The sequence below is a fragment of the Podarcis cretensis genome (assembly GCF_951804945.1).
Source record: "Podarcis cretensis genome assembly, chromosome: 1".
NCBI lineage: Eukaryota > Metazoa > Chordata > Lepidosauria > Squamata > Lacertidae > Podarcis > Podarcis cretensis.
In genome coordinates this window covers 110322592-110339428 of record NC_137170.1, presented here as the reverse complement: position 1 = coordinate 110339428, position 16837 = coordinate 110322592, and the positions used below count along the sequence as shown (strand labels likewise).

Below are 16837 nucleotides of genomic sequence, written 5' to 3'. Positions count from 1 at the left end.
CCACTGGCTTGGAAACCACCATGGCAATTAAGTGGGGCTTCAATCAAACAATTAATTAATTAATTAATTATAGTAATACAGTTCTATCCCCCTTAAAATCAATGTGAAACTCCCTCAACAACCCCCAAAATACAAATGGTATCATCAGGGCAGGATTCCAGCAGAAGGTTTTAACCCTTTCCTCCCTTGTTCACATTGATCTTTAATTGCAGGAAACTGCTGTTTTTGACACCAATGCAAACAACAGCTTCAGATGAAGGATTTCTTCAGGACCACAGGGAGGAGGGGTTAAATACCCACCAGGCCTGTTGTGATCCTGAAAACTGCCACTCATTCCCCAGCTTATTCTATTTGTATCTTTTTATATTAAAAAAAATAATGAACAAATTAAATCCAGGATGCAATTAGCATCCCATCTGGAAGGGACCTCACTCATTGCTGGAAATCTCCTCTATAGCATCCTTAATACCCACCCAACTACCCCATAAAAACATCACAAGCTTCACTGGATCAGACCAAGACCCAAGGAGCTCAGACTTCTTGTTGTCGACAGTAATCAGCTGGATGCCCCTATCAATAAATGTGTGGAGACAGTCGTGACCAGTGCTGTGAATAGGTGATTTTAGATTCTGGACTTAAAGATCTTAATGGTTTTACAAGCAGTGACCTCTTTTAAGGGTTACTTCAAAATGTGGCAAACCAACCCATGTTTTGCTGAATTGGGGGAGGGGTTGTCCTCCTGTTCATTTTGCTGAGCAGGGCACTTGACATTTGCCTGAAGGTCCTGCCCCAATGGCGCCCCTGGTTATGATTTTTGTCTTTAGCACCTGACAGACATTTTCAGAGCAGGTATAAGGACAGCAGAGTAAAATATTAAGCTGTAACCATTGAACCTTCATTGGCATAAAGGCACAGGAGGTTATCTACAGTTTCCTAGATATCATTGAACATATTCACAAATAGCAGAAGGATGACTTTTTGTTGCCGTGAGCACAGAGAGTTTATAGCGCAGAACTGCATCATGGTCCATTTTCTCACCTTTCTAGCTGCTGCCTTGGCCAGAGGGCTCAAGCACTCACAGTCTACATCTGAAATGTTGTTGCTGTTGTTACCTTCCTCCAAATATGTGAGAATGAGAAAGTTGGGGTTTCTACACAGTGTCCTATCGCAGGGTTAGCCAATGGGACTAGCCAACACCTCCAGATGTTTGGGGGCTGAAAATCCCATAAGCCCTAGCCACATGGTCTGCAGTCATGAATGCTGGGAGTTGTAGTCCCATCAAATATGGACACCCAGCCCTAAGAAATGTTACTTTCCACAGAGCTCATCTAAAGAATACTGCTCAGTAGGACAGGAAAGCACACAGCTCAGCTGAGACAAAATATAGTAGTTTTGCTGATTTCAGCAGGAAAGCCAAGGACTGTGGCAGTCATATATGCCCACTAATTTTCAAGAAGTCTGAACTCTGCCTTTGAGACCATTTGGGATTTTAAAAATGCACATCATTGCCTGGTTTGGGACGGCTGTGTTTTGCAGCACTGCAGGACTATTTCAGAGCTGACTTTATGATCTGCTTCTCAGATGACTTGGCATGGATGGGCGGAAGCCAAAGTGCTGTAATTAGAGATCAGTGTTGTAAATTAACTGTTCCTAGCCCAACATCTGGAATAGTTTTATCTGAAAACAGCATGCAGGTCTGAGTCACACTTCCCCCTTTTTTTTTTTTAAATAATCACAATACAAAATAGATCCGTTCCCTTAAAAAGTGGAAATATGCAAATTTCCATGGAGAGAAATTAGGTGGTAGTAGTAGCAGGATCAGGAAGAAAACTGAAATTTCCACACCAAGGGAAGTTGAATGGAAGAACTTAGAGAAATAATAGAAACTCCCAAAATGCCCAACACGATTGGGGGTGGTTTCTTTGCCATATGTGCAACACTGCCATTTCTTGCAGAAGATAGAAACAGGTTTATCCCTTTTTGCTGCACCATGCAATGTTTGGGGGTTTGGTAGTGGTGGTGGTGGGGGGGAGCAGTGGTAGCATTTATCCTGCTGTGCTTTCAGCAAGTGTATTGGTGGCTTCTGCAATGATTGAAGTTCTCCTCCCTCGGCTGAGCCCAGAAGAATGGAACCTTCGCCTCATTCCATTTTCTGATTGTCCTGTTGAGCATCTTCAGACCAATTGCCCACAAAGCACAAGGGGAGATTAAGTTATTCCATTTTGCACCCATCCTAAACTTGCAACAGCTCCTTCTTGCAGGAAAACCAGGAAAGCTGTCCTGCTGATATTGGTCAGGATCTGTGCCCTCAGATAGGGCAACATAGTGAATATCATGCAATTCTTTCACCAAAGGTTATAAGGATTAGATTTAAAGGTACCAAGGAGAAGAAGAAAAACCCTTATCTGCCATATGTCAGGTTCGATCCATTCTGGATGGACTGGCATGCCTGAAAATTTCATCCACTTCTGTCAAAGGGGAAGGAAAGTTACAGCAGGATGGAACCTGAGCTGAATCATTCACCCCAAGTTCTCTGAAACTTCTTCAAGGTTCTCTGGACACCAAATCAGAGTCTGAACCAAACTTGTGGTCAGTCCATATATTACAAGGGCTATTATTCACCGTGGAAGATCATCAGGGGAGGAGCTTTTCAACCTTTTCCACTTCATTGTTTTCTTTTTTCCTGTGGAAAAAACCCACAAGTGTGTGCATTTGATTTCAGCAGAAAAACCTCCAGTGGCAAAGGGTTAAGAAATGCCTTCCCCACAGATGTCTTTCAAGGCAGATTTCACCTTTCATGGGTACATTAAAGTATCCTGTATAGGAAGGCCTTCCAGTTGTTTTTAGAATTCCAGTTCCAATCATTCTCAGTCAGCATGCCCCATTGTCAAGGATGATGGGTGTTGGGAATTCATGGTGGGGTCAAAGGTTCCCCATCTGTAAGGTTCCTCTTACTGATCTCTTAAGTTTCCCTCTAAATAGCACTTTCATGGCCCATCCTCCCACCTCCCCGCCCCCAGCCTGACAAACAGCACCTTCTTGTTTTGCGTATGATTGCCTTTATCATATGATCTCCTTCTCTCGTGCGGTTTGTTCTACCCAAACCTTTCCAGTTAGACAAACAGCCTTTCATTGCGTTTGCTGTGGTTAGAAAAGCACAGAGGCCTGACAACTGGCTTCTTTGCGGAGTCTTTGCGAGAGAATTCCCCCTAGAGAGCTATGTGAAGCTTGAGTTTCAGTTTCTGCTATGAATAACTCCACTTGTGGTGTGTAGATATATGCTCTGCTGTGTTTGTCAGTATATCTGGGTAGGGGTGGGGGGTGGGGTGGGGAGATTAGAGCTATGCTAAAGTGAAGCTATTAGAAAAGTCCACCCCCCCGAAGCTTCACGATGCAAGGCGGAAGAATGCATTAAGAAGGCAAAGGGTTTCTTTTGAATTCCTCTGAGTTTCATGCAGCTACTTCTGATATTGTTTATATCCGAGTACTGCTGACGGGGGATGTGCACGAGGATCTAATTTCTCTTAGACTCATAACTGTAGATGGGTGGTAATTACAGTTCTCTCTAACGACTGCTGCCCAAACAAATCCTCTCCAAACTTAAAAGCAAATGGACAGGAACAAGATAGCCGTTGGAAGTAACTCCTTGAGGATGAGAAGTGTGGTGGAAGCGGTTTTGCCACAGCCGCTCTGCCTTCCTTCCAAACAAATTCCTTAGGATGCAGAAAATGTATGTCAAAATCACTTTCACTGTGCTTTAAAGTGTGTATGTCTCAACGAATATTATTCAGAAGTGCCCATTGCACTTGATCGTTTAGTGTGTTTCCACACCAAATATCAACACCAACATCCTCAAAAATGTAATTTTTTTTGAGGGCTAAGAAAACAACTGCCCCACCCTGACCCCCAAAAGGCAGATAAAGGTCACATCCACTTCATACATTATTATTTTTTGGAAATAATTTTTATTAACTGTTTTCTTGAATTACAAAAGAACGTTCAATGTCTATCACACATTTAAACTGCATGGCTTGCCTCCAAAGAGTCCTGGGAACTATACAAAGCTGTCCCTTCACAAAGCTACAATTTCCAGCACCCTTAATGAACTACAGTTCCCAGGATTCCTTGGGGGAAGTCATGTGCTTTAAATGCATAATCTGGATGTGACCTTCATGAAGGATGTAAGGTAGATCAAGCTAAAATTACCTTTCCCCCTTACAGAGCAACCCTAGGCATGTTTTTTCATCTTATGATAACACACAAGTTCATCACAATTTGGAGACAGGCAAATGTGAGCCAATGTTATTTTTACATCTGTGGCTGGTAAGCAGAGAGTTGGACTGAATCTGAACCCAAATGAAACTCGACTGTAGAGAGGCTGGAACTGAAACAAAATCTAAACCCTCACGGTTGCCTTGAACTCATGTCAGGATTGAACACAAAACCAGTTCATAATAAGCTGTTCTGTAAACTGTCTATTGAGTGCAGCAAGAAAGGGCTTCTCTATCTGTGCGTGTCTCTTCTAACCTGAGAAAAGCAGTCAAATAGACATTATTTCCCTTGGAGAAATGCAAACAGGAACAGAAGACACCGATCTCCTGTGGTTCCTTTCATCCTCTTCATCTGCAGTCCTAGATTTACCTGGAAGTAAATTCCATTGACATCAGTGGGTCTTACTTCTGTGTAGATGTATCTGTGAGGACTACTTTGACATTTCCTAGAGCCATACTACTAGCAATAAACGAAGCATGACTGAGGTTTCATTGGAAAATGTCTGTTATCTCTTTCAGACTATGACCTCAAGCCGCTAAATTCCAGGAAGCAAACATATTGGCCCTCATCTAGATCTCTCTTAATAATCAGCAAGCCTCATCAGCAAAAGTGATTGTCAGAATTTCCTTTCTAGATAAGATCAAGGTTTATCAAGTTCGCCTTTCTGTGCGACCTTTTTGCAAGTCATATGCTGCTGGAGACTCACTCAAGCAGGTCATTCAAGAGATTCAAGAGGTGCCTGTGCTTACCTAGGGCTCAGTTTCCTTGGGTTGATGGTCAAAGGAGACTGTGGTAGGTAGGTTTAGGGTACAGGTGGCAACCATTTCGCACAAAGGTTGTCTTCCCAGCCCTCACACACATTGGTGGAGTACATATAAGTGCACCCCACTCTGGCCCTGTTCCACCCCCATTCTGCTTTCTTCCAGGTTCAAAAGGACCTGTGTGGTGGCAGTTACACGTCAAATGGACACACCTAAAATGGCCGCCAGCTGTATATGGATTTATTAACACACATATAAAACCTGAGCATGGGGTGGAAAGAGTAACAGCATTAACACTCCAACAGATCTTGCTTCCCCATAAGGTTTCCAGGGAACCTGTCCACACCACAGCTTTGCAACGAAAACTACAGATAAAGATGAGCCTCTCTGTGTCTCCTTTTCTCCAATGTCATCCAAACTCACATACAAAACAACTCAGCTATGGTTCACCTAACTTCAAGATGCTATCACTTCCAGCCAGGTGTGGGGGTGTGGGGCAAGTGCCTGCAATATCTTCAAAGAACATCATTCCTCATTGTCTCCAGGCCAACATGGCCCTCTCATTAGGATACTAATGGAGGAACTTTGCTGGACACTAGCTGGGCCAAGTAGGGTCAGACCTTAGAGGACATAAAAATAGCATGCCAGATAAGATGGAGAGGGGACATGGATGAGTCAGTCGCCTAGTTGTACATTTCAAGGTGCAAGAGGCTATCCAGACATCCTCCATAGTCATGTCTCCAGGAAGAGTGTAAAAAACACAAAAAACAAAAACCACTCATGGAACTGTTTTCATCCATTACATTGGACTCTGGTGGCAGTTTCAGAATAGCAGGCCAGACTCAGTCTCAGACTATACTAATATATCACAGGCAACAGAAAAGCATGGAAGCCTCAGCATCACCTCACTCAATCAACAGAACAAGGAGGGTCTGTCAGTCATCCTTGTGATGGCTTGTTCTGGAACTGTGAAGGTGCCCACCAAGTACCACGGAGAGCTCCTAGTGAGCCACTTTCTCTGACAAGGATTGGAAGTGAGCTGAGGTCTTTTGAGCCTCTGCTTCCAGTCCACCCCTCCTAGGCTCCACCCCTTCAGCAGAACTAAGATCGCTGGCCTGAAGATGGGCATGCTGTGCTCTGTGGCTTTCTGTCTGGGGGCTGTTGGGCTGGTAGCATCTGGTTCCTGAGGCTCAGGAAAAGGCACCTGTGAGGGTCCTGGTTCCAGTTCAAGAAGCTTGGGTGCTGCAGCATCTCTTTCAATGAGTCAGCCTCAGATATGGTGTTTCCCTGACGATCAGCAGCAGGCTCAGAACCAGTAACCCGGGCTGGCTCATTAGCTGGCAACACCATATACTCCAACTCAGTGCCCTGACTCCTTCTGGACTCTGGAGTCATGACATCATCATTGCTGGCCAGGAGAAAGTCCTGGAACTATGTTCCTCCGTGCTGGCCCTCCTCTACATCATTACTTGTGTCCGGAACTGGGTGAGTGGTTGTGCAGTTGTTCTTAAAGGGCAGAATGGAGAGGTGGCAGAGGTAGTGAAAGATGGAACATGAGGTGACAGATTCTTGAAGCTCATAAAAACAAGGAAATTTCTGTAGTAAATGATTAACTTTTCTGTTTATTCTGTTCTGTTCAATACCTACGTACTTATTGAAGAAGAGCAGGATACAAACACTACATAACAAGGGAGAAACAAGTTTTCCAGAAAGTGCCAATTTATTGATTTTAGTACACTTATTTATTTATACCCTGCCTCTTACCATAACATGCGGCTTACAGATAAAATCAGAATAGCTTAATTTGAGCCTTTTTTTAAAAAAAAAGATCTTGATAGCAGAACAACGACAAAGGGAGGGAGGCGTCCTGTTCTGTTCTTCTTTGTTGTGTGCCACTTTTTAAAAGACAAATCTTTAATCTGGGATTTTATCCTCTGGGCAGGGTGAGCAATGTTCAGCTATCGGAATCCACTGCAAGATGAAGGGAGTGGGGACAAGGGCAGTTCAATTCATTCTGATTCCACTGATTCCTCCTAGATGCCTCTACCCCTGTGCACTGAGCTTCTCCCTTTCTCTCTCTCATTTTTGCTACCACTGTGCAAGCGAGACTTCCCCAGAGCAAGGCACCACTGAAGAGCCCTACAGACACATTGCTGACTGTTTTGCTGCAACAGAGAGGCAGTGGTGGCGCTTCAAGAGTGGCAAATGGTGGACTACAGGTGGGTAGTCCGGTGAGGGGACGTCCATGCACCTCCATTACACACCTACAGCAAAGATTAAGAGGTGGGTGGGTCGTACAATAGACCCTCATCTGCTCCCAAATGTTCTGAAAGCCCTGAAGTTTGTAATCATGCTCTCTACCCCACTCTGCCTGAAAGTGCTGTATAGTTCCCATTAGAAATCACTGCAGAATAATAATAATAAATATTCCTGGCATATAGCTGACAACTGGACCCTAAAGTGCTCATGTATTTGGAAAACCACCTTCTTTCACTCACTGATCCCACCCTGGTCAATTGAGGGCTGCCGGGTCCCACAGTTTTGGAAGCAGCTCCCTACAAAAAGTACAGAATGTAACCTGTTAGTTTACAAACAAAGGATTCAGAGATCCCAACTGAAATGTCAGGATGCCTATTTTTTGGAGCTTTGCCATTAATATCAGTGAAGAGGAGGAAACAGTTTGACATTTGGCTCTTACATTTTTTTGCAGACCTGCAGAAATCTCTTCCAGGATAAAGGGAAACAATGGACCCTTGTTTGACCCAGCCTCATTTTTTGCATTAAAACACGGGGACACCATGAAAAATGCAGCAAGGCACTATCTGGAATGTTTCATTTCATAAAGCTGGTGGCAGTTAAAGAAAATCTGACTAAAAATATTTCATACAAAAGATGCTCCCCCCATTATGTCTTTGCATCTGGAGCATTCCTCTGCCTCATATGTTCCTTCTTTCTGGGTTTTTAACCTCAATGTATATTTCAATACTAATGTGCTTCTTTCCCCTTTTAAGTCACTATTTATCCTGCATTTTTTCAGAGATAAGCGCTTTTGCTTCATTTTTGTTAAGGCATTTTATAGTGCGAACCTATGTCTGTCTACTCAGAAGCAAGCTGCATTTAGTTCAGTGGGATGAGCTTCCAGGCAAGTGTGTAAACGTTACTTGCCAGATTTACCAAGGCTTTGCGCTGTTTTGTAGTGGATGATACCTGCTGCCATTCTGTTGTGGTACGTATCTGAGAATATGCAAGCTGTGTGCTGAGAACAGGGAAAAAACTGGGGTCTCAAAGCTGCTCCCCCACCAGCTCAGAAGATAAGGTTTGGTGCACACATAAACCAAGGCACTTGCATCGCTTGATAGAAATGCAAATGGCGAAGGAAAGATTTTTATCCCTCAGCTATAACGTGCATTAGGTTACCCAGAAAGCTGGAATTTGATGCGCAGATGATCTACACATATCATTAGAGAAATGAACTTTTTTTTTTTTTTTTACATTTATCAGCAAGCATTTCAGACATGAAGTTTACCTGATAAGAGAGGTCAGAATTCCAAAACAGGTCAGAATTCCCCATTCCCCCAGCACACTATGAGCATTATAATGTTCCATTGTAGTTTCCCTGCCTGTGTGCCATATAGTGTGTGGTTTGAGACTAGAGCTCTTCAATCATAAGAGGTGGCCTTTGAGCTTTGCCTATTAATTCGCTTCAAGGGAGGTCCTGATGATCTGAATAACGGAATTTGCATTTTAGTGCCCAACTTTGTATGGGGGATAGTGATGGGCAAACCTGTCAATTTTGGTTTCTCATTTTTCTAATCTTAAAATCAATCCTCCACATTCCTACATCAATTTGTGAATTCTTTTTTGTTTAAGTCCTCATGAAAATTCACCTGCAAATGTCTCCTAATATGTTTGCATGTAATTTTGCCTAATACACACATTTTTGCAAAGCCATTTCCCCTAATATGATGCTTTTTAATATTCTTTTTGCTAATACTTGCCTTTTATGCACACTTTGCCCTGGCACATGCATTTTTGTACACTTTTCTTGGCACTGTGAAATTCAGAAAACTTAAGAATTTAGAAAGACGAATGTGTTTTAGCTCGCATATTGTTTTGGACAGAGAAAATCTGAACTGCTGTGAAGTGAATCAAAATTCTCTCCTATCCCTACTGAATTAGCCAGAATGGAATCTGGTATTCCAATGGAATTGCCTTTGGAAGGAGAGAGGGGGACACAGAAAGCTCCATCTAATAGTCTTCAGTACCCTTTTTCACTTCTGTCCTCAAGTCTGCATGCATTTTCTGAAATACTGTGCTACAAATTTAAGGCCACCCAATAAATTATGAAAAGAGTGAAATGACATTTGAGTAGCAACTCTTGAAAGCAGATTTAAGCAAGCATCTATCTGAACTGGTTTACGGTTGTGCTTAAGAGTAAGGGGACAAGTGATGAGCCTGTAATAATGTATTTCCAGTTCCAATTTTTATGGCTCAAACACTGGACAGATAGCAGAAAAAACAGGAAATGGCATACGCACCCACCATTTCTAAAAATGAGTAATTTCTGAAACATGAAAAATTAGAGAAAATGCTTTTCATTTTACTAAAACTCAGTAAAAATTGCACAGGTATTCGCTTCAGTTGCCCTGAAACTTGCTCATTGGGAAATACAGTGTGTATCTCATAGGGTTAATTTTTTGGTACCATTTGACAAGAAATGTATTTTGATAATCAAAAAAGTAACCACAGCAGAGGCTTTATATTAGAGACGCATTTATCTTACAGAGCTCCTGAATGACTAAAACCATTGTTGTCACTGATATGAAACAAATGGAGCATGCTAATCTTCAGTAAAGGGGACGCAGGTGGCGCTGTGGGTTAAAGCCTCAGCGCCTAGGACTTGCCGATCGAAAGGTCGGCGGTTTGAATCCCTGCGGCGGGGTGCGCTCCCGCTGCTCGGTCCCAGCGCCTGCCAACCTAGCAGTTCGAAAGCACCTCCGGGTGCAAGTAGATAAATAGGGACCGCTTACCAGCGGGAAGGTAAACGGCGTTTCCGTGTGCGGCTCTGGCTCGCCAGAGCAGCGATGTCACGCTGGCCACGTGACCCGGAAGTGTCTCCGGACAGCGCTGGCCCCTGGCCTCTTAAGTGAGATGGGCGCACAACCCCAGAGTCTGTCAAGACTGGCCCGTACGGGCAGGGGTACCTTTACCTTTACCTTTAATCTTCAGTAAAGTGGAGATGGAGAAATCACATTTCCTCTAGGTTCATTTGCAAAACCAGTTTATCATCAACACCTGTCTATTACTGTGCATTCACTTCTATACCACAAACTCATATTAAAAAAAAAATCAGTGTTATGCAGAATCTCAATTAAAAGCAAAGCAAGATAAATTAAGCAGAATATTTTAAAGACACAGAAACAAAAAATGGGTCATCTGACAATAAGGTTATAAAAATAATGCATCATTTTTATAAGAAGGCTCTCTTGTCTTGAGCTCATTGCAGGTGATTTCATTAAGGAGAGTGTTACATAAACCCTGTTTCACTATACTAAATGATTCCTTGTTGGTGACAGCCTGATGCTGCCAGGTGCCATCGAAATGTACCTTTGTGGCAAATTGAAGGATCAAAGTGCATCATTAAAAATGGGGCTGCGTACACATGAACCTGCTTGCAACACAAAAATGTAGCTTTTCTCAATCTGGAATTGTTCGTGCTCATTCTCAACATACCTGCTTTTCGATCCTTTGATTAGGTGATGTCTTTTTCTACCTGCACATGCCACAGGTGAACAAAGTTGGGACTGTGAGCTTGGAATACTCCTGCATCACTGGGCAGATGTGGGTACGTTCACAATTGCTGGGACTGCCTAAACTTCTAAGCGTAAAGAAATGATGTTTTAAAATGCCACGCCATATTATGCAAGCACTGGACTCAATATATCATTCTTCTCCTGCACGAGGATATGAGCGTGGCTGTATGTCCAGAAGAATAATAACTTTCTTCCTTCTTTTTTTGTCCACTTCTTAAGGATGTTCACATTGTGCATTCAACAATCTGTGTACACAAATACTTGAGCTGTACATTTGTATGGCTATTCAGATGCAGTGTTCAATTACTCTCTCTCTCTCTCTCTCTCTCTGTGTGTGTACAAAATAGCTGAGCTGAACAAATCAGTAAGTGTACTCTTTTTCACACAAATACTTGTAAATGTGTAGCTAGTGAGTTTTGAAATAAATCTCACTTTTGCATCTCTTCATAGCATTCTGAATGCCAGTTATTGTTTTTAGGCAATTAAAAGAAATGGAAAGCTCTTTAAAGCCTCTCCGTGATAGATTTGCAATAGATTTTAGTTCTCATTATCAGAATGTGTTCTAATATTTTTCTTCTTCTCATTATTAAATCCTGATTTCTCAAAGATTTTTCTTTTTTAGCCATATGCTTATTTCCTGGCAATGAACATTTGTGCCTATGCCTTGAATATATGGGTGCTTGCTTTGAAAGCTTTTAAGGGTGCAGGAAATTGTGCCTTTTGTTTACCCACATTTTTCCTATCCATTTGGACATTATTAAAAAATGTTCGTACATGCCTTCCCTCATAATGAACACTTTATCAGCTTTGGACATGGAAAAAGTAATCAGCCCTTTGTCATAACTTTTTGGCAGGGTGAGGTGGATGGGGGACGAGAAACAACAATCGGTGCAGAGGTAAGAGAAGAAATCTCGAACTTGCTGAAAGATTTATTGCGGCTGAAACAAACCAACTTTTCTTCCTGTTGGTGCTTATTATCAAATTACAGGGCCAATACAGCTCTGACCAGAAAGCAGCTGCTTCCACTCCTGTTTTTTAAGGGCTGATCATGATGGCGACTGTTAAACAGAAATTTTACAAAAGCCACCAGGCATAACTTCGACCTTAATCTGTTTATCTACCATACCCTCGAAAAGCATGGAGCGGCAGCAGCAACCGAGTCTCTTTGCCACGTACGGCAGCGGCGGCAGCAATTCCACACACTGCTGCCTATTGTTATATTTTACTAACCACTGCTGCATGGTGGGACATCTGACCTCCAGCTGAAAGTAAAAGGGATAATCTGCCCAGCTACTCAATACATTTTCCAAGACAGCTGTGTAAGAAGGCGAGAGTTAACCATGAATGGACAACTGGATTTGAGTGGAAAGCTTATAATTAAAGCTCAAATGGGTGATGATATTAGAAGAATTCCCATTCACAATGAGGACATCACCTATGACGAGTTAGTGCTGATGATGCAGAGAGTTCTCAGGGGAAAGCTTGTGAGCAATGATGAAGTTACAATAAAATACAAAGACGAAGATGGAGATCTTATAACAATCTTTGATAGCTCAGATCTTTCTTTTGCAATTCAGTGCAGTAGGATACTGAAATTGACACTGTTTGTGAATGGGCAGCCAAGGCCTCTAGAATCTAATCAAGTGAAATACCTCCGTCGAGAGCTGATAGAACTTCGTAACAAAGTGAATCGTTTGCGGGATTGCCTAGAGCCCCCAGCTGAACCAGGACTTTCCACAAGCCTCCCTGAAAATGATGTTGCAGAGAGTAGGGAAGATAAGCCTGCTACTACTGACTCCACTGTCAAGCCTTCTACTCAAGTTCTAGCAGCAAGTATGTCTGCTTTTGATCCATTAAAAAATCAAGATGAAATCAACAAAAATGTCATGTCAGCATTTGAGCTGGCAGATGATCAGGTTTCGAGACCCCCCAGTGCCCCTGTAGAAGAACGTTCCGGAACACCCGATAGCATTGCTTCTTCATCTTCTGCAGCTCATCCACCTGGAGTTCAACCACAGCAGCCACCATATGGAGGAACTCAGCCACAAACTGGTCAGATGGAAGGCCAGATATATCCACAACAAGCTGGATACCCTGCTCAGCAGCCTCAGCCTCAGCCACAGTATGGTATGCAGTATCCAGCAGGCTACAGCCAGCAGACTGCTCCTCAACAAGCACAGCAGCTCCAAGCATGCAGCCAGCAGCCCTCACAGGCTCCAGCTCCTGGGTTTCCTGGCCAGCCTCAACCTCAGCAGCTGCCAGCTCAGCCTCCCCAGCAGTATCAGGCAGGCACCTTTCCTGCACAGAACTACACAACACAGGCTTCACAGTCAGCCAGCTATAATGTGACCCCAGCTTCACAAACTGGAATGGCTCCCAGCCAGCCAGGTGCTTATCAGCCAAGACCAGGCTTCACTCCACCGCCTGGAACTACTATGACACCCCCTCCAAGTGGCCCTAATCCATATGCACACAATCGCCCTCCTTTTGGCCAGGGTTACACCCAGCCAGGTCCTGGCTATCGATAAGGAAGCTGTGCTGTTGACGGGCCCCAAGTAAGTCCAAGTTGTTGCCATTGCTATTCCATCCATACAGACTCCAAGGTTCTTTAACTAAAATATGGAAACTAATGAAAGGCAGAATATTCTATGGTATCACTGTTGCTGTATAATTTGCTGGGATAAATGACCAAATTAATCTTGTTTCCTGCTTTAAATTGTATTGGCTTTCTAGTTTAATATTGGAAACACTACCTAAATGTTTGTAAAGTAATGACATTCCGACTTGCCATATTAAACTAATAGGTGAAAAATCTAGCTGTGCCAGCTAGAGACTTCATTTTCTCAAGATTTCAATTACATGCTTTTAGGCTGCAATCCTGTACACACTTCTCTGGAAGCAAGCCCCACTAAATTCAATGGAACTGTATGGAATTGCACCTTTATCTATTGGCACTTATTGCTTTCCCCTCTGTGGGTTTTTAGGCAGCATTATATTCTGTGCTTGCTTTAAAAACATACAAAAATACCACAAACTTTTAACGAGTAAAAAGGGGGGGGGGATTCTTAATCTCATTTTGCTGCTGCTTTCTGATTTTATCTTGGCTGTAATAATATATGGTCTAATATCATATTGTGTTGTGACCCACCCAGAAGACTTAATTGAATAGCCAGTATCCTAATGTCATGTCATATCATAAATAATGTGATGAATAGCTGCCAACCCCATGTCACCAGTTTTTAATGTCACAGCACTCCTGACTAAACAATATCCTTTTGATTGTACAAGTGCTAGAGGCAAATACACCAATTTACAAATGAGGATTGTAATCTATGTTCTATGGTAGTTATTAGGAGAATAGGAACAGGGGATGCATTGATCAATTAATGCGTGTAAGACATGATCTTACATATGTCACTTTCATCACTCTTGCATGTCACTTTGCATATGTCATTTATTTCACACGTGCCATTTCTGGTTATATAACCATTTCTTGCATGTGTCATTTTTATAGACTTTTCAATGTGATGTATGATACATTATCTTGCATATATCACCCCACAAAGTTATTCTGAAAAATGTGCCTGGTTTTTATACTTTTCTTTTCAAGCACATCCCTATTCAGAGGGTTGTGTTCTGTTAACATTTCCCAGGTATCTCAATTACTACTTTTAGGGAACTTCACACCCTTGGACTCTGACATCTGGAATATCTATCCCTACCACCATGTACAACTCACATAAGGTGCAATTCGGGGGGGGGGGAATCCAAAGCCAAAGATCATTTTAATGTTTCTGCTACTGAAAGCTGAAAAACTGAAGGCTGTGTTTCTCTGTTTGTTTTGTGCAACCAAAATCCAATGTGGGGAATCCCCTCATAATGAGACAGATTCGTACAGCATAAACATCAAAGAACTTCCTCTGTGATTCAGTACGTGAATTCTGTTTCCAGTGGAAAGAAGTATGCAGCCTCTTCTTAATTATTTATCTTCTGAGTTCCTCTATGCTAATCTGCCACAAAATTATAATAATAAATACCCTTGAAGGTCTTATCATCTGAACCACTGGCTAGCGCAAGGTTTCCCAAATGTAGGTCTCCAACTGTTTTTGCACTACAATTCCCATCATCCCTACTAGCTAGGGATGACAAGAGCTGGAGACCCAACAGCTGGAGAACAAAAGCTGGAGACCCAAGTTTGGGAAACTCTGGGCTAGAGCAAGGTGAATCTCTCACTCACCTAGATCTCTGGCTAATAACACATAGCTTCTGCTGGGGGGGGGGGGGAGGAACCACCAGGAGTTGCACTCCCCTATTTTCCCCTCCACCACATCACAGCCTTTTGGGATGCAGGTGTTGCTGTGGTCTAAACCAGTAAGCCTCTTGGACTTGCTGATCGGAAGGTCGGCGGTTCAAATCTGCATAATGGGGTGAGCTCCCGTTGCTCTGTCCCAGCTCCTGCCAACCTAGCAGTTTGAAAGCACGCCAGTGCAAGTAGATAAACAGGTAGCACTGTAGCGGGAAATAAACGGCATTTCTGTGCGCTCTGGCTTCCATTGCACCAGAAGCAGCTTAGTCATGCTGGCAACATGACATGGAAAGCTGTCTGTGGCCTGAAAGCGAGATGAGCGACACAACCCCATTGTCGCTTTGACTGGACTTAACCATCTAGAGGTCCTTTACCTTTTTTCCACGACAGCCTCTACCTCCACGATCATTTCAATTGCCCATAAAGATGCAACTAAACTGAGCTCAGAAGAACAGCTTCTTAGTGCCATGCTAGCCAAGTCTACTCAGGCTTTGAGTCCCATGGGGCTTCCTCCTGAGTGGGTGGAGGACTGGAGCCTAAAGAGAAATGAGAAAGAGAAAAATTGTCCATGTGTATTCTTCAGATACACATATCTGAAGAAGTGTAAAGGTAAAGGTAAAGGTACCCCTGCCCGTACGGGCCAGTCTTGACAGACTCTGGGGTTGTGCGCCCATCTCACTTAAGAGGCCAGGGGCCAGTGCTGTCCGGAGACACTTCCGGGTCACGTGGCCAGCGTGACATCGCTGCTCTGGTGAGCCAGAGCCGCACACGGAAACGCCGTTTACCTTCCCACTGGTAAGCGGTCCCTATTTATCTACTTGCACCCGGAGGTGCTTTCGAACTGCTAGGTTGGCAGGCGCTGGGACCGAGCAGCGGGAGCGCACCCCGCCGCAGGGATTCGAACCACCGACCTTTCGATTGGCAAGCCCTAGGCGCTGAGGCTTTAACCCACAGCGCCACCTGCGTCCCCTGAAGAAGTGTGCATGCACACAAAAGCTTATACCAGAAGAAACTTAGTTGGTCTAGAAGGTGCTACTGGACAATTATTTATTTATTTTATTTCTATTTCGACTGCGTCAGACCAACACGGCTACCTACCTGAATCTGAAAAAGAGAAGTCAGCCAGCCCCCACTCACCTCATTTTAGAAACCGAACGCAGGGGCGTGGCCCAGTTACCTGCGCAGAGACTTGCTCCTTCCTTCAAACTCAGGCGCCCAATCCGGGCCCCGCTCACCTCAGCGCCCGCGCTTTCCTCTTGCTCTACCTCCGGCCAGCTGGACTGGCGCCCACGTGGCGAGAGACTAGTGTATCCCGCCCAAGCGCTCTGTGGGCGCCTCGCCTGCCCGGCCCTCTCTCCTCACGCTGGGATTCCCCGCCCCGCCCCGCCGCCGACTCCCTCGCCCCGCCGGGCTCCTCCCTCCGTCCCGTGCGCCTGGCTGCCCGTCCTGTCCCGAGCGTGAGCGTGTTTGTGTGTGACAGCCGGGAGGTTTTTGCTCCTCGCTTGGAAACCTCGCTAATATTTAACGGGGCGCCGCCGCCGCCGCCGCTGCTGCTGACGGAGAACTTCTGCATATCCGGGAGCAAAGTCTTGCGCGCTTGAGGCGAAACCCTGCACTTCTAGCGCTTCCTCAGCAGCTGCTGTTTCGCCCCTCGTCCTGCTCCCGCAATGAAGGTGGGTAGGAAG

General features: G+C 44.0%; 1 protein-coding gene, 1 long non-coding RNA gene and 1 pseudogene across 3 annotated transcripts in view; 2 read left to right on the top strand and 1 right to left on the bottom strand.

Annotated features, from left to right (window-relative positions):
- Positions 1 to 12007: 12007 nt before the first annotated feature.
- Positions 12008 to 13660, top strand: LOC307218697 (protein TFG pseudogene; annotated as a pseudogene). Its single transcript has one exon. The product of its transcript is annotated as a protein TFG pseudogene (transcript).
- Positions 13661 to 14612: 952 nt separating this feature from the next.
- On the bottom strand, positions 14613 to 15733 carry LOC307220849. The gene is made up of 2 exons (XR_013841130.1): positions 15527 to 15733; positions 14613 to 14856 (listed from the first exon to the last, which is right to left on the bottom strand). It is a non-coding gene; the product is annotated as an uncharacterized lncRNA (long non-coding RNA).
- An 840-nt stretch (positions 15734 to 16573) lies between these two features.
- DPP4 (dipeptidyl peptidase 4) overlaps positions 16574 to 16837 on the top strand; it is a 51463-nt gene continuing 51199 nt past the window's right edge. Inside the window, exon 1 of the mRNA XM_079978073.1 lies at positions 16574 to 16825. Within this exon, the coding sequence (XP_079834199.1) occupies positions 16820 to 16825 (6 nt within the window). The 5' untranslated portion in view covers positions 16574 to 16819. The remainder of the gene's footprint in view (positions 16826 to 16837) is intronic.